Source organism: Melanotaenia boesemani, chromosome 10 (assembly GCF_017639745.1).
Source record: "Melanotaenia boesemani isolate fMelBoe1 chromosome 10, fMelBoe1.pri, whole genome shotgun sequence".
NCBI lineage: Eukaryota > Metazoa > Chordata > Actinopteri > Atheriniformes > Melanotaeniidae > Melanotaenia > Melanotaenia boesemani.
In genome coordinates this window covers 23,668,261-23,692,959 of record NC_055691.1, presented here as the reverse complement: position 1 = coordinate 23,692,959, position 24,699 = coordinate 23,668,261, and the positions used below count along the sequence as shown (strand labels likewise).

General features: G+C 38.9%; 3 protein-coding genes across 3 annotated transcripts; 2 read left to right on the top strand and 1 right to left on the bottom strand.

Annotated features, from left to right (window-relative positions):
• Positions 1–1,527: 1,527 nt before the first annotated feature.
• LOC121648208 (pyruvate kinase PKM-like) lies at positions 1,528–8,189 on the bottom strand. The gene is made up of 11 exons (XM_041998210.1): positions 8,051–8,189; positions 6,851–7,029; positions 6,636–6,727; positions 5,469–5,600; positions 5,190–5,376; positions 4,792–5,062; positions 4,554–4,704; positions 4,312–4,464; positions 2,978–3,144; positions 2,045–2,226; positions 1,528–1,913 (listed from the first exon to the last, which is right to left on the bottom strand). The coding sequence occupies exons 2-11, from the start codon at positions 6,999–7,001 to the stop codon at positions 1,807–1,809; spliced, it is 1,593 nt and encodes a 530-aa protein (XP_041854144.1). The 5' UTR covers positions 7,002–7,029; positions 8,051–8,189; the 3' UTR covers positions 1,528–1,806.
• Positions 8,190–12,152: 3,963 nt separating this feature from the next.
• Positions 12,153–19,580, top strand: LOC121648111 (protein mono-ADP-ribosyltransferase PARP6-like). The gene is made up of 22 exons (XM_041998059.1): positions 12,153–12,302; positions 13,072–13,149; positions 14,029–14,123; positions 14,233–14,293; positions 15,085–15,175; positions 15,258–15,324; positions 15,470–15,619; positions 15,702–15,840; positions 16,638–16,769; positions 17,228–17,323; positions 17,403–17,495; positions 17,573–17,698; positions 17,775–17,840; positions 17,966–18,033; positions 18,150–18,198; positions 18,389–18,501; positions 18,586–18,658; positions 18,810–18,879; positions 18,972–19,051; positions 19,154–19,217; positions 19,301–19,385; positions 19,484–19,580. Exons 1-22 carry the CDS (start codon positions 12,153–12,155, stop codon positions 19,578–19,580), a joined length of 2,043 nt encoding a protein of 680 aa, XP_041853993.1.
• Positions 19,581–21,189: 1,609 nt separating this feature from the next.
• Positions 21,190–22,864, top strand: LOC121647951 (ribonuclease P protein subunit p25-like protein). Its single transcript, XM_041997790.1, has 2 exons — positions 21,190–22,073; positions 22,626–22,864. Exon 1 carries the CDS (start codon positions 21,400–21,402, stop codon positions 22,045–22,047), a length of 648 nt encoding a protein of 215 aa, XP_041853724.1. The 5' UTR covers positions 21,190–21,399; the 3' UTR covers positions 22,048–22,073; positions 22,626–22,864.
• Positions 22,865–24,699: the final 1,835 nt, after the last annotated feature.

Below are 24,699 nucleotides of genomic sequence, written 5' to 3'. Positions count from 1 at the left end.
AATTGAGAACAGCGCTGTGATGTTCAGTGCCAAGATTTAAAATAGCCAGAATTATAATCTGCCAGATATTCAATACAAAGAAAATTATCTGCCATGTTCATAGTGATAACTGGTGGATTAGCAAATAAATAGATATTTAACTCAGTGCTGCTTCAAAGATTTTTTGGAGATAAAGCTGTTACAAAGCAGATAAAAATCACAGGCCATCCAGGACAATTAATCTGTGTGCTGTGACAACACTCTCGATAAGTTTGTTAATTTTTTTTTTTAAGCACTTCTGCTTAAGTTGTCTGAATATTTCTCTGCATACTGTATCAATAAGATAAAATATTTCGGAATGAAAGAGTGTTTGAATCACTGGAGTTTGTTGGATTTTTCTGCTGTCATTTATAACCTTGTTTCCAAAAGAAATAATCAAAATGCATTCAAAACAGCAAGAGCTATGATTATACTCTAAAAAGGTGCATTAGTATGTTTAACTTGCACAGTTGTGGATTCACCATTAGTGCAATTAATTAAAATGTCTTTGAAGGTCTTGTTTCTGTTAGCAAGACAATATCAGACCACATTCTACATATATTATATATAGTTGTTGCAACAGCATAGTTCTGCAGTGAAAGGGGCTAATCGGATCTGCATGCACTCAAAATAGCTTGCACATGATAAATTAATAAAATGTCACCAAGAGATCTTAAAGTAGTTAGTAGCTGAAATTCAATATCACGCTAAAGTTTGTTTCAGACACCATCTGGTCTCCTTTGATTCCAAATGCTATAGAAGATTGTTCAGAGATGATTCAGCACATAAATGAGCTGCTGGTTCAGCTTCACAAAATATGTTGTAGGCATCCAAATAAAAGCTGCACTACATAATGGAAAAAATCCCTTTGAACTATTCACTATTAAATATAGTGTTCAACTAAATTGAAGTAATTATTTGCAGTATAATATTAAATAATTAATATGTTTTAGGAACCAAATTACAAGAGTCCACAAAATATAGAACCATTACTTAATTTTTTTTCCAATTGCATTTTCTTGATCCTTTTCATTGTTATTTCATATTTATTGAAGTTTATATTTTATTTGATCTTTTTAAAATAATTTACAGGTTGTACAAAGTAAAGGCATTTAAACTGACTTTGTGCTTAGCAAAACAACCAATTAAAAACACGACTCTCCTGTTTTTCCCCCCTTTTGTCTATATATGTTGACAGATGATTTAGAATTAATTTTCTTTAAAATTTTTCTTTAAATTTTCAGACTATCAGTGTGTTTTATTTTTCTCATAGTGTATTTATTCATTAAATGTCCATAGCTACAAGCTTTAAGGTTCTTTGTCCACATCGCATTCTGAAAAAAAAAGGATTTTCTTGACAAATCAGATTCTCGACAGCCAACATGAATGTTTTGATAATTTCTCTTGTTCCAGTTTAATAACTAAATTTGAGCCTTTCCATTTTTATTTTTTCAAACAGTACAAAAATCAACGTGGTGGAAGCATGTAGAGTAAAACAAACACAACTGATCCAACAGTTGCTTTTAATGGATCAAGTCAGTGAACCTGTGAATAACACAATTTGCCAACGGGCAGATGTGCATGAAACATGGGAGAAAACGAGAAGAGCAGCAGGATTCAGACAATACTGGGGACACGTTGGAGAAAGGTATTGTGTCTGTGAAGTCCTTTGAAGGAGCAGCCTGGTTTGGACTCTGTTGTGAAAGATGTCAGGTAGTCCAAAACGGAGGGAAGGAGAGTTACATTAAAGAGAGAGGGAAAGTGTTTACAAATGTCCTTTAACGTAATTTAAGGCACCAGTACAATCCTCATGGTGTTGGTGTAACCGGAGCCTGGGCGCCAGCCGGTCACAACAATGGCCACGTCACCGGACTTGAAGAATTTGCGGTACTTGCCTAAAAATGGTTGAAAAAGAAGAAGAAAAAAGAAAAAAACAAGATTGAGATGATGCATCTATCAGTTTGACATAGCTATGAAATAAAATCCTCTTTACTAAGTATGATATTCATAAATCATTTCCACTCACCAACTTCCAGGGCAAAGTTGACACGCATGTCAACATCCTCAGCCCAGACATCATTGGCAGGCTTGTTGTAGAAGACGGGGTAGACACCGCGGTACAGGTGAGCCTGGCGGGCGGTCTGACCACAGCGGGTCACGGCGATGATGGGAGCACGTGGCCTGTACCTTGAGAGCATGTATGCAGACCTGTGGGCCGCAGGAAGAGGTTTATTACAAATAGGCAGAAATTTAGTGTAAAACTAAAACGCAAACATTGTTCACCTTTTTAGCTATGAGTTATCTGGGAAGGTGCATCTTTATGCGTAATTTATATCTCTTTGGCTTTTTTAAAAACGCTGGTGAAAACACAGGTACTTTCAGCACATTAGCTCCACTATATTCACCTGCTTGTTAGGCAGCTGGTATGCAGTGAGCTAGCTGCTAGCTATAGCTAAAGCCATCGTCAATATAAGTTGTGAGGATCAACTGAAAAAAAGTTTGGAGTGAGAAAATCGAATAAATGATTATGAAAAGGAAGGTAATGAATCCATTCCACACAAACAGCTGGAGCTTTAGAGCCATCACTGATATTGGATATAAACAGCAGCTAGTTTAGTGGGGCTACTGTAATTATGAAATAAGTTCAGCTGACAGTGGTACATGTTGTGTCCCACACGTTGTGAGGATGAACCTCCACATGGCGATGAATGAACAGGGAGTTAAAATTAACTCCTATAATGCCAGGGGTTCAAATCTCAAAAGGTCACAAACAGAGTACAGACTGTGAGAGCAGTGAAATTTGGCACACTTCATATCAGCTGAGGGCTTGTCTTAGGGAAGGAGTGAAGCCAGCAGGATAGAAACATACAGTATAATGCATCAATTTCATCGCCCACAGTGGGTGGTATGGATACTTTTACTCAGAGCTTTACAGAGAAGAGTTACAGCGTGGGTATACCTTCCAGTCTTGGTGAGCACAATGATGGCACTGGCACAGCACTTGAAGGAAGCTTCAACAGCTCCGATGGCAACGCTCTCTGTGGGGTCACGGGTCAAATGGGAGGTGCGACGCAGCTCCTCAAACATCTGCCTGTGGAACATGGCGGCCTCGGCTTCACGGGAAATCTGAAGATTTGAAAACAGATAATTGGTGAAAGACTGTGCTCACATAGCTTATTCAAACTGTGATTAGTTTGAACTCTAAAGGACAAAAGAAAGTGATAATTAACCTTAGTGCAGAGTTCTTCATCCCTGAAAGCACACTGAGACATGAAACTAAACAACAGCTGCAGCTATCGTGTCCAGGAGCTGCTGCTGTGCACAGCAGGCCCTCAAACACTAATTTAGCAATAGCATCATACTAGGCACAAAATATGCTGTTTGGTAGCAGATGGTTAGAAGGAGGAGAAACATACACAAAATAAAAAAGTTGTTAGATAGTGAGGACACTTCTTTTATTCTGTCAGTCTTGAGATATTCAACTTAAAATATGTACAGTGGTGTTTGAAATTTTGAGAATCATTTAGTATGATCTTTGGCTAAATTAAATAGACCAATATCTTTCTCATTTATCTACTAAGAAAAAGTATCAAAATTTACATATTTCTAAGTGCTTATTATTTGTAAACCTCTTATATGAAAGCAAAATTCAGTATCAGGTGTTTTCTGTGGGATGATGACCATTAGTGAGTGGGTGCTATGTTTTCTTTAAATTGCATGAATCTTTCAAAATTCAATCTTCATGATACATATTTGTGAAAGTAATATTTTAGAGGCCTTTGGAGAAAACGTGGCCAATGTTTATCTGTACAGAAAATGTAAAAAAAAAAAAAAAAAAAAAAAAAAAAGTAAGTTAGAAAAGGCCTCTCATATGTTATCTAATACAAATGTTTATGACTCCAACATCAGGAGAACCCTCCACAAGAACGCTGGGTATGGAAGGGCAGGAAGGAATCACATGGATAAGCTAGAACAGTGTTTCTCAATCCAGGTCCTCAGGACGCACGGCCCTACATTTTTAGGATGTGTTTCTACTCCAACACACCTGATTCGGATTAATGAACTTCCTCATCAAGTTATTTGTAAGTCTGATAACAAGCCATTCATTTAATCCAGGTGTGTTAAAGTAGGGTTACCTTTAAAACATGCAGGGCAGGGGGTCCTGAATACCTGGATTGAGAAACATTGAGCCAGAAGATTGCTGTAAAAATGTTCTGTGGACAGATGAGGCCAAACACAACTTGCCTGAAAACACTACACAACAGTACAAAGTGGGTACAAAGCCAGTCTTACCATGTGCTGTGTGCGTACAGACTCCAGAGGGTAGTCTCCCTTGGCGGTCTCACCACTCAGCATGACGCAGTCATTGCCGTCCAGCACAGCGTTGGCAACATCGCTGGCCTCAGCACGGGTAGGACGGGGCTTCTTGGTCATGCTCTCCAGCATCTTTTATATGAAAAACAAGACAACATTTCATGTCTGCAAACAAACTTACTTCCCTTCTAGATTGTACTCCTGCACATGATAACAAAGACCTGTGTGGCACAGATGATGGGCTTGCCGATCCTGTTGCACCTGCCAGTCATCATCTTCTGGGCAAGGAAGACCTTTTCTGTTGGGATTTCAATGCCCAGATCTCCACGAGCAACCATGATGCCATCGCTAGCTTCCAGGATTTCATCAAATCTAACAAAGAAAAAAAAAAAAAGAATTGCTTAACACTTGTTAAAACTTTCCTATAAGCTCTGCTTTGACAGCTGGTAATCCACTCACTTGCGCACGCCCTCGTGGTTCTCCAGCTTACTGATGATCTTGATATCCTTGCCCTTTTCACCAAGTGCTTTCCTGACAGCCTGAACATCAGCAGCCTTACGGATGAAAGAGGCGAAGACCATGTCGACACCCTGCTCCACGCCAAATTGCAGGTCCTGCAAGTCCTTCTCAGACAGGGCAGGCAGGTCTACTGCAGCTCCGGGGAGGTTGACACCTTTCTTGCTACCAAGCATACCGCCGTTCTCAATCTCACACATGATGTAGTCATTGCCTTAAAACAAAAACAATGCACAAACAATATTCCTACAGTCAGGTACAAAGAAACACTATAAGACAATTTTGGAAAAAACAAACAAACAAAATAACAAACAAAAACAGCTGATTGATGATGTGCTTACCAATTTCTTTGACTTTAAGGGAAATCAGACCGTCATCAACATAGATGTGGTTTCCAGTCTGCAAAACCTTGGTGATGTTTTTGTAGTCAAGCCAAAGAGTCTTCTCATCACATTTCTCCTTGTACTGGTCATCCAGTGTGATCTTGATGGTTTCCCCCTTCTTGAGCTCCACCTCAGCAGTGCCACTCTGATCAAAAGAAAACTCATACAGCTACTTGTTTTCCATGAATAAAAAAGAAATGGTCTAATGTGAGAGCCGATAGTTTGATATAAACTTACGCCCTTGATAAGACCGGTCCTGATTTCTGGTCCCTTGGTGTCCAGAGCGATGGCCACAGGCCTGTACTCAACAGATCCTGGTCCAAAGCTCTCAGTGGCCTCACGGGCATTCTTGATGGTCTCAGCATGGTACTGTAAAATAAACAAATCTCATCATACTGAAAACCTCTGTGTAAATCTATTTTCAAGGCATTATGCAATGATTTTTTCTGAGTCTATTTCAACAGACAAAAGGTTATCTCTAAATGTGTCGCACTAAAAAACTGAGGCTAGCAGAACAACAGGTGGCCACACGAGCACACAGGGAACTTGACACTGACTGCTAGACTAAATACAGTATATGCGTAACTGCAACACATTTTTAGCATATGAATTGCAGTTTCTTTGTGTTAAAAATAGTTGACACAGAATGTTAGTTACAGCTGTTTCCTTCTTAATATTACAAAAATGCAAAAGGCTGGCACCTGTTTACACGGATAAGCTGGATATCACATGCAAAAAGAATAACCTTAAAGATGAAAACTCCTGTCAACACCAACTGCAGTTCTCGGTCAGTATCGACACCACACTGTTTCTTCCCTACATGCCTTCATCTCCTACTGTTGCTGTGAGGGTGACTCCTATTTTTAGCTGTACTGACAACTGCCACACCAATGACAGAGGTCACACTTATTTTCTCCTCGCTGAACAAATCTTATGCTTAACAGTTGTGATTTTCTGGAGTTATATTTACTGACTGAGCTAACACATTTTTCATTTATCAGAGCAAAGCTTTGTTTGCACATATAACTCCAAAGATTAAACTAAATCTTTCAAGATCCAGGTAAAAGCCATGTGTGCCCACTCAGGTGTCACTGAAAAAGTCATGGCTTTTAAAGGCCAAGGGTTAGTGGTGTAAGGTCGAGCTACAACAGTGTACCTATACTGAATGGTCAAATATGAGCTTACAGATCACATTACAGAAAGTTACCAGGCCACAGGAAATGTCACACTGACTGTTGCTTCCAACTTTAAAGGGTAAATCATCATAGAACTGCTTGCAGAGGGCAGAAAAACTTGCTGCTGCTCAGTTTGAAACTAAATTTCTTCAGTATTCATGTTTATTTTTAATGCTCACAACTCTGATGTTACTGTCAGGCAAAATTATATCTCTTGTCATTTACCCACCTCATGTGTGCCATGAGAGAAGTTCATTCTTGCAATGTTCATCCCAGCTTTGATCATTTCCTTCAGCATATCCACAGATCGGGAGGCAGGCCCTGCATAAGGACAGTCAGGCTATTGCAGTCATATGAATGTTTCAAAACATAGTTGCATTAAGGTGATGATTAGAACTTTCATGTAATGAGAATAAAACAATGAACTTTGGTAATGTGTCTGACCGATTGTGCAGACGATGCCGGTGTTGCGAGACACTGCAGGTTCAGAGTCAATGTCTAGCAGACACATGTGCTCAATGTAAGTGTCTGCCATGGCAGCATGCAGCTGCTGGGTATTCATGATGGAAGAGCCTGAATCCTTTGACTTAGACATGACTGGATCCGTGTCTGTAGGAAAGGTCCTAAGAAAAAACAAGGTATAAGAATTTTGAAAATTTCTGTATGTTGGTAGGCGTATAAAATGTGTTGCCATTAAAGGATTAAAACAATGGATTCTGCACTTTATCCAAGGGGAATATATGCAAACAACAAAAAGCACAAAGCTATAAAGACAAAAAATAAAAACCAATCTGAATGGAGAAGTGCACGCTCATAATAGTGATGTGGCATCTATAGATTACTTTTAAGTCTCATGCAGGGCAATGTTCATAAGCTCAGAATAGAGCCTGTGCAAAAAAAAAAAAAAAAAAAAAAAAAAAGCACTGACTGCACAGGTCTGTCTGACTGATGTCTGTCATATTCCAGCTCTACACACACACACACACACACACACAAATTATGCTGCTCAAGTGCAACTTTGAGTAACAGTAATCAGCTGACACTTCGGTGCAGAGCAGGAATACAACATGCCTAACAAATGCATGTTGACAGTCAATGTAGGATGACCTGTTGTGTGCATGCGTGCTGCTCTGTTTAATCCAAAGTATGCATTTTGTGTTGAGTCATAGAAGCATTATGATTAAGCAAAAGTAGATCATATAAATCATTCATGTGTCCAAGTAACTAAAATACTTAATACCATAAGTGTGCATAAGCTTTGTGTGTTTTAAACAAATACAGCACAAAATACTTAACATAAAAGGGTGCAACCTTATGAATGACAAAGATTATGGAGGACCCTTTAAGAAGTTAAGGGATTATTTGATTTTGAAACGTCTCTTAAAATGCAGAAATACAAATGTAGAAATATGGACTTCTACTGCAGGAAGAGTTATGGTATTAATCATTAAAAATAACATTAAACTCTTAACACATAGGAGAAAGTTATGTTGTATCAGCACAAGATGAATAAAGTAAAAATAGTCATTTAAATATATAAATATACAAATATGAAGAAAGTAATTCATTGTCCTCGTGTATAAACACAACAAAACAGTTTTAATGCTGCTTTCCATTTAGTTACACATTATAGATGTGACTCACCTAGTGGGTGAACTTTGCAGGGACCGAAGCGCCACCGCCAACTGAGGGGGCACCGGTTTTTATTCTAGCCGGGACTACTTTTTTGTACGCGCAACAGCCGGTGGCACCAAAGGGCCTTATTTATGGACGCCTAAACTTAAAGTCAGCCACTGACGGTCCATTCAAACGTGTTTTTAATGTGGATGTTGGTTTTTGCGCTTTTTAAAATCAAAGTCAGATGTCAGATTTTCGGGGGAAAAAAGTGGCTAACTGACCAAATATTGACAACTGCAGAGCAGGCGTAAGTTTTATTCGCCGGTGTCGAAACTTGAGCGCCAACCTGTTTTCACTTCGGATTTGAGACGTCGTCAGCTATTAGCAAGCGATACTCGATGCTTATGGTTTCATATCTCATAAGACAAATAAACCACCATCCACAAAAAAAATCAGACTTGATTAGAGGTTGTGATATGAAATGTCCAACTTTTTTTCTGCTGCTGCTGACGATGTGATATTATCTAATTTGCGTTATTAATGTATATATGATTGGGTTGGCGTCTTTGTGCTGCCAAGAAAAAAAGTGCGATGGGATGCTTGCGCCCTCTGACACCTTTCACTCTTCAACACTGTCCGTACACAAGCCTATTACCTTACTTGTTAACTTGAAGTCTAAATTACAGGAGTGCACATGCAGTCATGTTTGATTCAACTTTTAGCAAGCGATATAGTTGAGTTTATGCACTGCACCTAGTGTCAGAACTCACTAGCCTCTCGTTTCTATTTATGAATACATTCCCTTCACTTTCCTGACTCTTTTATCAATACATTAACATCTTTTTCTGTTCTCTAATTCTTTTGCAAATCATCATTTATCACATCAACATTTTTATGGACGCATCAGGAGTTTCTGCACTTTTACGACCCTGTGCAATAAGTAGAGCTTAATGAAACCAATGAAGTTATTACTCTGTGGGGAAGGTGATACAAAGCTGCATGTTACATGCTGTGATAATTATGACAAGCTATCGCTCAAGTGCAACAGTAGACACTTGCAGCCATGCAGTTCTAATATCGACCTGCAAATTAAATGAACACAGTTGCATCCAGGCAGTAACACATGATGCAGCTTCACCAAAAATAGAGTAAACTATAGATATGCCACCCCATCACATATCTGGCTGTCAGTCTGTCAAGGTAAATCATGTTATGTAGATCTGAGCCATGTTTGGTTCCATGCAGCATTGGTAACATACCGTCCAAGTCCATAAAACAAGATCTTCCCAAACCATTTTCGACATATCCCCCAAAATTTTCACTGTTATTTAATACAGCACAAACGTGCTTTCTCTTCCCAATCCGGTAGTGCAATAATTTTTGTCTGCTAATAAAAGGGGTTCTTCATTTTATGTATTTATTCATTGTTTTATTTTATTTTTCCTTTTTTGGTTTTGCTTTTTGTGTCTGTTTGTAGTTTCTCTTTAGTTTTACGTATATCCCCTATTATTTCCATTTTTATCTGCCATGATTTTCTAACTACCTTAACAAGAAGACGACTATATTTAAAATATTTGTGACCATGTACAGCTGTAATAAAAAGGTTCAGGTTGCAATGTGGTAACCCCAATCCTACAGATATCTTTATGTGCTGAATGGGCACAGATAGTTAATCTAAACTGAATTCTGTTAAGTGACTGTATGAAGTTAGCCTAAACTAGCCAGAATGTTTATGGCTTTAAGAAGCCAAGATGTTATAGAGTAATTTTACAGTACTTGCAGCATGTTAGTGCTGTAATTCATTAAGGGGGAGAAAACTGACTCCAGCTGTCATTCACCGACCTCCCATTTAAGTAAGTATACATTTACAACCCCAAGAAGGAAAGGATGATGTGTTGCCATTCACTGTCAGGAAATAAACGTTGGACCACTTTTAGTTTGAGGGGGATGAAAGGCTGAAATAAAAAGAAAAATAAATGATTAAATCATTCAAAAGCCTCCAGTAATGTCATCATAGTCCTGCTTTATTTTAACTGAATGCACATGCAGTCAGCAATTCTCCCGTTCTTATGATCAGAAAGTGTGTCTGAGCATAGCTTTAATGTTGTTAAACATACTGCTGTAGATTTGTTTGTGTGCCTTCCTATTTCACATTATATAATCTCAGTCATTTGTTGGTTTTATTCTCTTTTATTTTCACTGCCATGGTTTCAAACCTGCTGTGTCACAAAACCATATAAAGCTATGAGTTGTATCTCACAGCCTGCATGTCACCACTGTCTGGTAACTTCACCCTGCAAATATACTTCAGAAAATCCATTTGAGCACTAGGAAAAAGAAGAATGATGTTGAGTTGACTGTTTTAAGAAAGATCACACAAAGGACAGAGAAGCTGTAACAAAGAGTTGATTGAGAATGGTAAAAGCATTTGTAACCAGTGCCAAAAAAAGAACAAAAAGTTATTAAATCCATAGAGCTTCAAGCTCTGATAATCAAACAGTAAAGTTACATGTGTGGTAAAATCAGGGTTTTGTGGCATGCAACATGCGTGTGAGTTTCTGTTTCAATAGTTTAACTGCAGCTCTCTCTGGTGGTCAACCAACTGAACTGTGTCAGGTTGCTGTGTCTTACTGGTCTGCAGCGTCACCCTGCTGGACTACAGGACTGAGCTGAGTTCATGAGAACTGCTTAGTGGACATCACTTGTACTGTTGACAGTCCTGCACATTTCATAAAAGCTTGAATAAATCTTTGTTTATTTCAAACATGTTGACAAATTACATGGAAAATCAAAATAAGAATAAGGGAAAAAACAAAAAGAAAAACGTTACTAACCATCACATTCGAAAAGGAGTAGGAAGAAGCATGAGTTTATTTAATCCTACTCCATATTCTAACAGCAAAATATCTCCTGTGACATCAGTTTACTTCCTGTTTTAACACGTTCACAGATACACCTACTTAATTTGACATAAAATACAAAAAACAAAACCTTTAACAAACAGCAGAAAGTGTAAACCCCAGTGACTGTCAGCAGTTTATCTTCCCTGTGAAAACCATGTGTTTGTGCTACTTTTTAAACTAACTCACGCTCACAAAAAGTTGTGTTTTGTGCTAGCACATTTAAAATGATACCCACCAAGTCTGGGAAAAGAAGCATTTTTGAATATTACTAGGGAGCCTGTTGTGGATTGACCTAAACTTGATTGTGCTGTTTGAAAGCTAACCAGATCACTGAATATTTTTTACTTTAAGAATAAGAAGCAAACCGATAATGTGAATTATTCTTAGTGCTAGTTTTTGCAGTATAAATGTGATTGTATTGTAGTTTTATGAATAAATAATGTAGCTTAAAACATTAATAATATGCTTTATTATCTGTTTAACTCCTGTATGATGTGTATTTAAAGAGGTTGTACTCTCTGTGGTGGTTCAGCTTGGATCCATATCACTAAAGTTTTCAAAATAGCTTGTGAACTTCTTCCTCTCTCCTTTATTTCCCCACTATTTACCTTTTTATAATTAACTCAGAATGTTAGTATCAGGGGAAAGAGAAAATATTTTACTCTGAAGATCCCACAAATGACCTGAATATTGTTGTATAACAGCATAAAAGAAGATGTGGGTGGACACAACAAAAAACTGCATATGAAGCACTAAAAATCAATATCCCTGCTGCATACTAAATCTTTGTTGAAGCTCATCTCAGCAGGAATAGCAGTTTCTTTGTCTTTGATCACTCTTTAATTTGAGTCACGTACACATCCTAATGATTCATGATATTGTTCCCATCCCCTACACAAACACCTACTAATGTCTAAGTGGATTATCCTGGAAAAAGCACTTGTGGAGAGAAGAGCTGCACAGATGTATGTAGTCCTAGAAGTGCCTAATCTGGCCAGACTCCAAAGCAGCAGGCGACCACTAACAAGGCTAACAGCTGATTAAGGTCAGGCCACGACGCGGCCGACAGCCACGGAGACTAATAGATGCCAAACATCGTCCAAATAATCATCCTTCAACTCTGCCATCAGGGATCTTTGTTCTCATTAAGGTCTTGAAACTGGTTCATGTACCTGATCATACGCCCCCCAACTTTAACCACATCTGATATATGAGCATTTTAAATTATGACCTATGGGGATCTCACAAGAGGAAAAGAGATCCTGAGTGGAAAACATGCAGCCAGACTCCTGGAGCGTCATGGGTCTTGGCCCCAGCCTCGTCTCTTTCTGGACTGCCAGCTGACCAGAACCTGCAGCAAGTCACGTGACCCAGAAGTCAGACTGTTCAAAACAAAAGAGAGAGATAGGACAAAGCCAGACAGCTAACAGAGCTGCTGGTATGAGACTCACTAATGGACTTTATTTTTTTTATTTTATTTTTTTTTCAAATTTGATCATTTTTAAAATTGTACTACTGGAAACGTGGAGACTACTTTTTTTCTTCCAAAGGAACGGTAAGCCCTTGATTTTTCTGGTATGTTGTTAAATTTTACTCAGCTAGTCTACATTTTGATTACTTACTTCATTCCATGATGTCCCTGCACATACAAAGATAAACAGAGGCAAATAACAATAACCCTGACAATCAGAAAGAAACTCTGTTCGTATGTACTACAGCGATAACAGAACCAATCAAGCTGCATGTGTTTCTTCGGCACAGGGTGCAATTGTTTCAGTCACAGTGGAGTGAACACATTGTTGATTATTACTGAAGAGGAGCCAAAGAACTCAACACATGGTGAGCCTATAAGCTCCACTTTATCCCTTTTATTTATGTTTTTGTTTAAATAGCTTGTCTAAAGATAAGATAAGGCGGTTCATTTTTGCACCTTCTGCTATATGTGTCATTTAGGTTTTAATATAAAGTGATAACTGACTTCTTTTGCAACTACCAGCATTTCCCTTGAGCAAATTTTTGTGAATTGCCTGCAAAGATGCAGCATGTTTAGTGAAGTCTTTTTGTATGTGTGTGTGTGGTTGAGCAAGATAAACTAATAAACCATTTGAAGCTTCTGATTATCAACTTTTCCCATTAACCCCACAGGAAACTGACTGCCAGCAGTGGACAGAGGGCTGCAGTGATGAAGACTGTGACTCAGATGAAGACCTGTTTGGATTCCAAGTAAACATGAATTACAACATCTTTTCATGAGACTTTTGTTGGAACAGAGAGGGCTTCCTTTGGCGTATTGTGTATGAGAGGAGTATAAGAAGTTCAAAGATATTTTAGAATATAACAATATAACAATACAGCAGATCTAAGAAGATTTTAAAACAAAAGATCATCAGTGTGTGTGCTAGCTATTGTAGTTTAGCATTTGTAGCATCAAGAAATGTTGTATAAACAAGTAAAGAGGACTGATTACACTCTCCAGCCTCCAGATGTGTGCACTCAGTGGTGCTAGCATGTGGGTTATTTTTCCTTTTTTCTTTATTAAGTAGCCTGTCCAGCTAGTAGAATAGTGACTACTAAGTAAGAACATGACAATTTTGCCGTATTTAGCTGAAGAGGGGACCAGTATTTCCACATTACCACAATGTTCCGTAGACATCAGAAAGAAACCATTAGTTCAAAATCAGTTTCTAAAATCTCTTGCTTGAACCCAATTTACTCATCAGATGAAGGGAACTTGTACTACCCTATGAAAGGTCATGCCTCTGCCTTTGTAGGAAGCATAATAAATAAACATGTTTAAAACAGGTTTTATACATGTGTTCAGATAAGTCAGTCATGCTTTAAGAAAGATTTAATCATTGTGTAAACTTGAAATTTCATTACAGTTGATGACATAATTAAGATGTTTATTAAATTTGTTAATAATCAGAGCATTAGCTTTAGCATTAGCTTTAAAGACATTTTTCCCATTATGGGAGTGACAGCTATTCACAGCTACTGCAGTAAAAAAAAAACAACAAATGTGTGAGTGGTTTAACCCTTCAGCCCCCCTTCTGGGCTGAGCTATTCAACCGTTGGTAAGCGTATTAGTGTTTGTCTCAGCAGGAGAGCAGTGCCACTGACCTGTATCGCCACCCCCAGCTGGATGCAGACATGGAGGCGGTCAGGACTTTGTATTCAGACTCTGCATTCACTGTCAGGTGAGCACCTGAATAATGTTTCCATCATTTCCCTGAAAATGAAGCATTAAATGGTGCTTTTACATGTTCTCAAATTTTCCTGTTCTTTTTTTTTTTTTTTTTTTATAAGGGAGTATGAGTCGATTGATGCTCTAGATGTTGACTTAAAGATTAACACCAGCTTTTTGGATGTAAGTCAATTCTGATTAACTCACAAATAATTCAAGTTGTGGCCATTTTACATTACATTCCTCAACCACAAGTTCTCACCTGTATTTATTTATTTATTGTTTGTCATCTCCGTGTCATGGTAAATAAGTAACTATTATGCAATATGCAATATGAGCACAAGGACCTGTGCAAGTCACTTTACATAACCTTAAGCCATCCAATGACAGTCCTACAATTTTCTAAAATGTTTCTTGTGAAACATGAATATTTGACAGAGAACTAAAAAAACATCAGAAAAATGGAAGAACTTTTCATCAAATTACATCCATTTCTAAATCAGAATCAGAATACTTTACTGTTATCGTCCTTTGATGCATTAGGAAGATGAGGACAGAATATGTTTATGATTAGTTCAACAGATTTCATCTAGATTTTTTTGAGAATAACACTTAAATTAAAGGTTGAAAAGCTTCCAAATAGCTCCTTTTTTAATGTGCACATATTAAACACTCCCTCCTCTAAAATTTTGTAAGATATGCAGGTAATATCTGGTGTCTCACTTTTTAAAAGACTTTTCTGTCGTGTCTTTTTCATTATGGATGATTCACAGAAACTAGTCTGTTAGTGCTCTAAATTGGAAATTTTACAACATGTATATTTAAAAAAAAAAAAAAAAGAAAAAAATTATCTGAGTTTTATAGCCTAATTTATTTAATTTGACTTTAACAGATGCACTTTATAATTTTTATGGTGAGAGTTGCCAGTTTATAATGGTCTGTTAAATATAAACACACTCTCTGGTGTCTGGCAGGATGAAGTGGCCAAAGCCTGGCATATTAAGCCATCGGAGGCCATCATTATCCGTCTGCACTTCTCCATATCTCAGTATCTGGATGGACCTGGTGAGCCCCATTAATGATTTTGCAAACAGAACTCACTATAGATGAAGCTCGACATCTGATTCAATGATGTTTCTTGTGACAGCCCCTTCAGTTGAAGTCTTCCAGGAATCTAATACTGATCATTCCAGTATAGCGAGGCAGCTGCAAAAGTGAGTCTTCGTACTTAAGCTTTAAAGAGTGTGACTTGTAAATAGTTCAATACAAACTGTGATAAGCTCCATTAACACGTATTTATGTTATTCGCCGTCTGCTTAATGATTGCACAGAGACTAACTGTTCACTTTTATTCTGAAGTATTCTCACAGTTTTCATATCTCGTGAGTGGAAACACCTGAGAAATGACAACATCGTAGTTCGAAGCAAAAGCAGACAAAGCTGGTTTAGGACAAGTGGGACCATCAAGAAGTTTCGTGCAAGACTCAACATCTGGCTACCACTTTCAAAGTATGATGAAGCTTAAAAACAAAGCTGGAGCTCTCTTGATGATTGTTTTTATTCTGTTCATCCACTTCATTTTTACTATGAGCAGACCACATGAGGAACCAGCTGTGAGAGGAAGGACCAGTGTACCATCAATGAAACAAAATCGTTTCATAAACCATACAGCTTCCTACACCATCAAGAATCCTGCTGGAGAGCTTTTCACATACACCCCCAGTGGGAAGGTCAGGACTGCTTCTGAATCACATCTGGAAAATTAAATATAAACCTTTAAACTTAAAATGACTCACACCAAACTAGAATTAAGGTTGGTTTTTTATTTGCCCGGTATGCTCTTTAAGGGTGGAAGTTATAAATAATTGTCTACCAACTACATATTATGTTCGAAATGTTAAAGATTAATTTTAGAACTTCTTCTTAACAAAAATCAAAAAATGACACCTAATCTTGCAGACGTAGGGAAAGACGTATGCTGGTAGTATGATGGCTTGAACATTTTTTTCTTTTACCTGTCGACAGACCAGGCAACCTTCTTATAATAAATAATATCATAAGACAAGAGTACCAAATTAACATAAGAGAGAAAATGTAGAAATATGGGTCTTCTTTTAGCTGCAGTGGTCAAGTTACAGTCCAAACCTGGATCCAACCCAGAAATTTTAGAGAAAGCAAAAAGTCAAAGGGTGTTTTGTAAAAGATTTTATAAGCACAGAAATATCTAAAATGTGGGTATCATTAACATCTCATGGTAGAAATGTTGTCAATCACCTGTTTGTCATTTAAAATCAGAAACTCACAGGTCAATTAAAATATAGTATACATTAAATGTTGACTTGGGTATCAGTGATTTTTGGAAAAAAGTGATCCAAAACATATTTCTGTGTAGAATTTATTTTTCTCTGAATATATTCTTCAGAATATCCTATTGTTTTTCAAAGAGACTTTTCCAGGTTTTTTCTACTTGTGCTTTTAAGTTAGGAGTAATGTGTTTAAAGCAGATTTTATGTCCTATCATCCACAGAGGGTGATGGTCTCAGCAGTCAAATCTTCAGCACAGCTGAGCACCAAACAGCTGGTGGAGCTGTTATTTGCCTCCCAGGCCATTGGACACTGTAAGGCCACACCAGCTCTGCACCATGGCTTCCTGGTACAGGTAAAGCTGCGATATGAAGGGGAGGCAAGCAAATTATTATGCCCTGTGAAAATACTTGAAGTAACTACAGCTGTAGACATCAACTGAATCATCCTCCAGGAAAGAAATAAGAATAGAGTAAAGAAGAATCCACTGCAGTGATAAACCTGCAAGTTGTTGGTTAAACAATATGTCAAAAGGTGTCTCTGTAAAGTGGAATTAAAAGGGCAATTCATGTATAAAAATGATCAGATGTTGTTAATATTATATGTTGGTTTCACGTAAAAAAGAATTGTTTTATTTACTAAATTATCCCAAATGAAGGAGACACATTTTTAAATAATTTGTGTCTTTTTTAGAAATTAAACTGACTGAAACTGATTGCACATCAACAATCATTTACCTAATGTTGTGAGTATATTTTGGTTGGAAAGACAATACAAGTAAACATTATAATGTCTTTTTCGTCACGTACACAGATAATGAGGTATGCCGAGCAGAGAATCCCAACCCTGAATGAATACTGTGTTGTTTGTGATGAGCGGCATGTCTTTCAAAATGGCCCCATGCTTAAGGTATGAGCTCCAGTGGTGTAGTGGCTGAACAACTTTAAATCCTGATATTCAGTCATTTTTCTGTTTTGTGTATTAACAGCCAGCAGTTTGCACCAGGGAGCTGTGTGTGTTTTCCTTTCATACGCTGGGAGTCATGTCTGGAGCCACTGAAGAGGTTGCAACCGGTGCAGAGGTCAGAAACACTTCCACATATTGTTTAAGTGATTACAGAAGTAGAACTCTGCATTTCGTAAATCTGTCTTCTTACAGGTGATTGACCTGCTGGTAGCCATGTGCAGAGTTGCCCTTCAGTCCACACGCAAGAGCATCATATTTGAACCCTACCCCTGCGTTGTTGATCCGTCCAACCCCAAAACTCTGGCCTTCAGTCCTAAGGTATCAACTGGTTCTTATTGCTGATGATTTTTTTTTTTTCACTATGACGCAATCATGTGTTTGATTTTTATTACAGAGGAAGAGCTATGAAAGGCTGCAGAGAGCTTTGGATGGTGTCTTGTTGATCAGGAGGATGGCGCAGGTGATTTTGAAATGAACCCCACAGAGTTGTTGCTATTTTCAAAATTCACATCTGATTCTGCTGGTGAACATTTCCCAGATAAGATGCGCTGGTCAGATTATGTCATTGTTATTTATCATATGCAGGGTCCATATTCTGAGATGAAGAAGCAGATGGACATGGTGGACCCTTTAGCTCATCCCTTACTACAATGGTGAGAGACAGAATCTAAATTTGCGTTTTTGTGCAACGTCAGAAATGGCAAATTTCATTAACATCCAAAGGTATTTGAAGCAGTGTCAAAATATGTGTTTATATGTTTCATTGTAGGATTTTAGCCAGCAACAGATCACACATTGTCAAGCTTCCACTAAAGAAGGTACTTTGGAGAGGAAAAAAAGTTTTCTAAAAGCTGGAGTTTGGGGTCATTTTTCATCATTTTAGTCTCTGAATTCATAGTATACATCTGTATTTCCAAATAATTTTAAGTCATACATTAACTGTTTTACTATATAAACTTTAATCTGCTATTGAATTGCCATTTATTTGTGTCCCTTGTTTATCATCAGCAACTGAAGTTTATGCACACACCCCATCAGTTTCTGTTGATCAGCAGCCCTCCATCCAAAGAGGCTCGCTTTCAAACTGCCAGGAAACTCTATGGCAGCACTTTTGCTTTCCAGTGAGTAAAATCAGAGCTTAATTTTAACCGAAACTGTCATATACAGCAAAACCCCTGTTTCATACCCTTATTTTCTTCTTAAAGTGGTTCCCACATTGAAAACTGGCACTCCATTTTGAGAAAAGGCCTGGTTAATGCTTCTTACACAAAATTACAGGTATAATATGATAGTATTATTAGTAGTAGTAGTATTATTATTATTAAAGTCTTTCTAATTTTTTTTACTTTGATCCTGTACATTTCATACAACACACAAAACACACAACAACAAAAATGAAACCATTCGTTTCTTTTGTTCCCTTTTTCAGCTTCATGGCGCTGCATACGGTAAAGGCATCTATTTGAGCCCAATGTCGAGCATATCTTTCGGATATTCTGGTGAGAAACAAACTTACGTTTTTTCTATAAAAACTAGATAATCACTTTAGTTATGACAAATGATTTTGAACATATCCCTCCTCCTTGTTCAGAGATGGGTAAAGGTCAACACCAGATGCCAAACAAAGAAGAACTCAAAGAGAAATACAACAGAATAAATAAAGCCAAGCAGGTCAGATTATTATTTATTTTTATCTGACTACTGTGTAGATCCATTTTGTGTATAAACAGCTCGTCTTGTTTGTTAAATCTTATCTCTTATGCTTTGTTTTAGGAACAGTTGGGACATACCAGGTTTCTGCAGAGCCATAACTTAAACTGCATTGCACTTTGTGAAGGTGAATTATTAGAGTTTTGTTACACAGTCTTCATTTCATAATACCAGGTTATACCTTACAGTGATGTCTGTGTGAATTACCAGTGATAACCTCAAAAAATCTTCAGAAACATGGGAACATCTGGGTGTGTCCAGTATCTGACCACGTATGCACACGATTCCTCTTTGTGTAAGTAAAATTTAAAAGTTTTTTTTGCCTCTTAATCAAACATGTCCAAACTGCTATTCAGTTTTCCTCCATGGTCTGCTTCTTTTTGTCTGGCACAGGTATGAAAATGGTCAGGTGGGAGACATGCACATCAACACTCAAGAAGAACAAATCCAGAAGGAAATATTACAAGTAATAGGTTCAAAGACCTGCTGAGAAAACCAATGTACTCACACACGTGCTATGAAGCCACACACCTCTGTTGTTATTAAATGTAAGACAACATAAGTCTGACCTGTAAGATTATATTTTGTAATTGTTTTACATTTTTAAATAAATTTTTACATTTCATAACTAGTTAAACAAATCTAAATGTTTTCTTTTCTACTTACTAATGCCATTTTCCTTCAGCTCAAATGAGTTCTCGTTTGTGTAATATATGTGCTCCACCACAAGATGGAGATGAAATTCATGCAAGAATACTCGGGATATATTAATGATAAATGCAGAACTGATAAAAATGTCTTTAATGTAACAACAACTGGAAAAATCAAATGTTTGTGAATTATAAACTAATATATTTTCACTTTAGATGATGCTGTGATTATCGACAGGAGTCTCCATCACTTGGTCTTGTTCCAGATGTGTCACTGGAGTCAGACACAAAAACATTTATTTAATCTTACACTAAAAAAAGAAAATGAAAAAACCCAAATAAACCTCACCAGGGAGTGTTAGCAGCACATGCAGATGCTCTGCTAAACTAGAACATTTATCCAAATGTCATAATATCAATAAATGACTGGCATTTGGGGTTAGTAGAAAAGCTGAGAGCCACATATGCGTGCTCATTGTTCACGTCTGTGAATAACATGGGGTACATACCATCCTGTGAGGCAGAAATGCACCATTATAACAGTGTGCTGGTTCCATATGAGCCCTGCAGCTGCCTCCTGACCTTCCCCTTTAAAGGTGCTTGCTAAAAAAACAAAAAACAAAAAAAAAGCCCCACTCTGATAATACCTCCTTCCATTTGGATACAGATTAATTATTTTCTTACTCTTTCCAATTTTTTCCAATTATTTTCTGGTTTTATGTAGAATTATCCCTCCCCCTTCAAAAAGAAAAAAGGTAGCAGCTTCAAGGTGTTATTGTTAAATGTCATCCACTCAAAGGAGGCTCAAGTGATGGGGCAAGGATTTTCTGGGTCAGCCCAGCAGGCGATGGACTGAAGGGAGGAGAACTGTGAAGTTGCTGTATTGCCCAAAGGAAGACATTTTTCCAGCACCATATGGCCCTCTGATGATAGTGCAGAGGGAAGATTATGTTGAAACCAGCATCTACTGTATTACAACAATATTTCTCAGTCTCTTTGTTCCAGGGAGATTTTGTAGTTTGGTGAAATATCTGCAAAATCACACATTAAGAATATCAAATGGTAGCAATTATTCCAGATCAGTTAAAACAAAGAATTGTTTCAGCTACATGGCTTGTTGAATTTCATTAACTCATGCTCATTCATCCAAATAACTTCAAGCACCCACACAAATTAAATAAATATCTGAGCCCTCAAGCATGTTGGAAAAAATAGAAATATTATAACAGACTTTATTAAATGAGTCAAAAAATGCTGCATGTGCCTTTAAGAGCACTATGTCCCACTACATGTCTTTCTCTGAGCCTCATATGTGTTTGTTGGCATCAGCTGTCCTCATGCTGAAAAAAGCAAGGACATCTTTTCCTTCACGTCAGTGGAATTAGAGGAAGAAAAGCTGTCTTCAGTCTGCTGGCTGTCATCTCAGTGCTCAGAAGAAAAATGCAACAATGGACAGAGGACGGAGAGAAGTTCGAGATAAGTGACAAGTTTGGATTACAAAGCTTTGGTTTTCATTTAGTTTCTCAGACTAAATGAAAGAAGTGTGAGATGCATCTCAGGGGACACGTGTAAATAAGCCGAGGCTGCAGGCTCAGAAACAGTGACCATTATTTTCTCCTTTTTCTCTCTCACTCTGCAATGGCTTAACAAAGGGGGCACATGAAGAGTTCAGATGCTGCACAGAGCTCTACAATGGAACATCAGGCCACTTCATTCACTTCCTCTGCTCCATTAATTTCAGCTCCACAACCTGGCCAGAGCAACTTCAGGAGACTCAGCTGCACAGATGACAACAGTCCCTACCCCATCCCTGGCCTTGCAGCAGATATCCTGCACATGCGAGTAAAAGAAGGAAGCAAGATCCGTAATTTACTGAGATTTGCAACAGCTCGCATGCAAGAGGAAGCAGGAGCCAGTGATGGGACATCCCTGAGACAGGTGGTCTTCACTGGCTCAGGCAGAGGAATCACTAAGACTATCACCTGTGTGGAAATCCTGAAACGTAAGATGACAGGGCTACATCAGGTGTCCAAACTTTACTACAAGACAGTGAATGAAGTTTGGAAGAGTCCACAGCAGGAAGCACCAGGTATAACAGTGGAGAGAACAATCCCTGCCATCTGCATCCTGCTCTCTAAAGACCCTCTGGATCCCAGGGAGCCTGGCTATCAACCCCCACAAACCCACAGTATTTCCACAGAGGACGCAGAGAGACAGAGAGATATGCTCAGGACAGCTGCCAGTCCCTCCTCACAGCATGCAGCCAAAAGACTCTGTCCAGATGACTGGACTGTTTGTCCTCCCTGAACCTCCAGAGCCTGACTAAATTATTTGTAGGTATCCAAAAAAATGCAAGTTTTTTCAGTTTGGCTAAAGAAAGTAATACGTTGTTATGTTTTTCTTACAAAGGTGAGTAGCAGTCTCTACCTCCAATAGCTAAAATAATTAGACTGTCTCAGTTTACAAGGAAAAACCAGTTATGTAAATATGAAGCAATACAAAGTAGCATGTTTGTAATACTTTCCAGCTTAGCTATTAAATTTAACACATGTATACAAACTATTGACAGCAATAGTATATAGTAGTTAGTCATTGGTAGGAATATATTAGTAATATATTTACTTCCAAAATTTTAATTTGTAGGCATGCACATAATTCAGTTAAATGTTATTATAGTGTAGGCCTCTTATTTTATATAATGTCACTGAAGCAAATAAAGCGTCTTTGAAAAGCATTTTATTTTAGATGTTTCAGCGTGCATTTAGATAAAAGGAGAAAATTTTATTTAGGTTTTCATGCACATCTGGGTATGGTAGTTGTGGATAACATGGAATCTACTGTATATTAGGTTATTTGATATAAACCTAAAATACTGTGTGTTACAGATGACTGAAAATCTAAAGGGTATTTTCTGGCACATCACTAATCTGGTTTGAATCAGAGACTATTTGGGGTCATCAAGTTATTACACAAGTGAAAACAACAGGGAGCTTGGACAAGACGGGATGACGCGGTTGAGAGGAAGGTGACCTGGACTGAGATCTGGAATGCTGATCCTCACTGCATCAAATTCCTTATCCTGACAGTTTGTGATGCGCTTCCAAGCCCATTTAACCTGTACGCATGAGGCATAGCAGAGTCACCAGCTTGCCTTCTGTGTTCCCAGCGAGGAACCATTGAGCACATCCTCAGCAGCTGCACTACGGCACTTGGATTCAAGGATTCAAGGATTCAAGGAACTTTATTGTCATACCAGCTCACATTTACATGTTTATGGTACGAAATTAGAACTGAGGTCCCGGTTTGAGCCATAAGAAGGAGGGCAATAAGTGAAATAAAATAAGACATGAAGAAAAATAGAAATATAGGCTAAATATAAATAGAATATAAGCTAAATACAATAGAATATAAACAGCAAAATTTTTTAAATAAAAATAACAGTAAACACTAAAGAGCCCAGTTGCATGTGCAGCCTAGATAAATATGTGCAAGTATGTATGTGCATGAGGTAGTGATAGTCCAAAGTATAACATTTCTGATATTAATATTAATGATATTGCACTTATATGGACAGCAGGTAAACATGTAAACATGTGGACAGGAACTCCCCTGGGGGGAGTAAAGTGTTTGCAGTGCAGGTCTGTTTGTCGGAGGGGGGGTGGATTCAGTTGGGGTGGGGATGGGGGGGTGGGGGCAGGGCAGCAGGGTTTGGGCTGGTGTTCAGAGGTGGGGAAGTAGGGTGGGGTCTACAGGGCATGGCAAGAGTTCAGCAGTCTGACAGCTTCAGGGAAGAAGCTGTTCCTGAACCTGGTGGTCTTGCTCCTTATGCATCTCAGCCGCCTGCCTGAGGGGAGGGGTTGGAAAAGTCCATGTGCTGGATGGGTGGAGTCCTTCATGATGCGGAGGGCCCTCCCCCTGCATCGTGCTGTGTAGAGGTCTGAGGTGGTGGGAAGGCTGCTCCCCATAGTCCTCTGTGCAGCCTTTACCACCCTCTGCAGAGCCCTCCTCTCAGCGGCGGTGCAGTTGCCGTGCCACACAGTGATGCAGGTGCAGAGGACGCTCTCCACCGCGCAGCGGTAGAAGCTCCTCAGGACAGCGCTCCCTAGTCCGGCTCGCCGCAGCTTCCTAAGGAAGTAGAGGCGCTGGTGTGCTTTCCTGACCAGCTGGGAAGTGTTGGTGTTCCAGGTGAGGTCCTCGGTTATGTGCACACCCAGGTACCTGTAGCTGGAGACCACCTCCACAGCTACTCCTCCGATGTGCAGGGGAGGAGTAGGGCGCTTATCCTTCCTGAAGTCCACCACCATCTCCTTGGTCTTCTTCACATTGATGCAGAGGTTGTTTTCTCTGCACCACTGCACCAGGTGTTCCACCTCCTCTCTGTATTCCGACTCATCGTTGTTGTTGATGCGTCCCACAACCGCTGTATCATCTGCAAACTTCACTATATGACAGCTGGGATGTCTCGCCGAGCAGTCATATGTCAGCAGAGTGAACAGGAGGGGGCTCAGCACACAGCCCTGAGGAGAGCCAGTGCTGAGGGTGATGGAGGAGGAGGTGGAGTTATGGATCCTGACAGTCTGAGGTCTGTTGGTCAGAAAGTCCAGGACCCAGTTCCCCAGTGTGTTACTCAGACCAAGGGTGGAGAGCTTCTGGACCAGTGTCTGTGGGATGATGGTGTTGAAGGCAGAGGAGAAGTCCAGGAAGAGCAGGCGGGCGTATGAGTTTCTGCTCTCCAGGTGGGTGAGGGTTGTGTGGACCACTGATGAGATGGCGTCATCAGTGGAGCGGTTCTTTCTGTATGCATACTGATGTGGGTCCACGGTGACGTTGATGGAGTCTTTGATGTGGGCCATAACCAGCCTCTCGAAGCACTTCATGACTACCGGGGTCAGGGCTATGGGTCGGTAGTCATTCAGGCATGTCACTGTGGGACACTTTGGGACGGGGACAATGGTTGCA

Excerpts from the sequence above, each read along its gene's own strand:
- LOC121648208 (XM_041998210.1), bottom strand. The coding sequence starts at position 7,001 with ATGTCTAAGTCAAAGGATTCAGGCTCTTCCATCATGAATACCCAGCAG. Across the intron at positions 4,465-4,553 it reads CCATCATCTGTGCCACACAG|ATGCTGGAGAGCATGACCAA; the intron begins GTCTTTGTTATC and ends TTCATATAAAAG. Across the intron at positions 3,145-4,311 it reads CTGTACGCACACAGCACATG|ATTTCCCGTGAAGCCGAGGC; the intron begins GTAAGACTGGCT and ends TCAAATCTTCAG.
- LOC121648111 (XM_041998059.1), top strand. The coding sequence starts at position 12,153 with ATGACCTATGGGGATCTCACAAGAGGAAAAGAGATCCTGAGTGGAAAA. Across the intron at positions 12,303-13,071 it reads GCAAGTCACGTGACCCAGAA|GAAACTGACTGCCAGCAGTG; the intron begins GTCAGACTGTTC and ends TTAACCCCACAG. Across the intron at positions 19,052-19,153 it reads GAATAAATAAAGCCAAGCAG|GAACAGTTGGGACATACCAG; the intron begins GTCAGATTATTA and ends GCTTTGTTTTAG.
- LOC121647951 (XM_041997790.1), top strand. The coding sequence starts at position 21,400 with ATGAAGAGTTCAGATGCTGCACAGAGCTCTACAATGGAACATCAGGCC.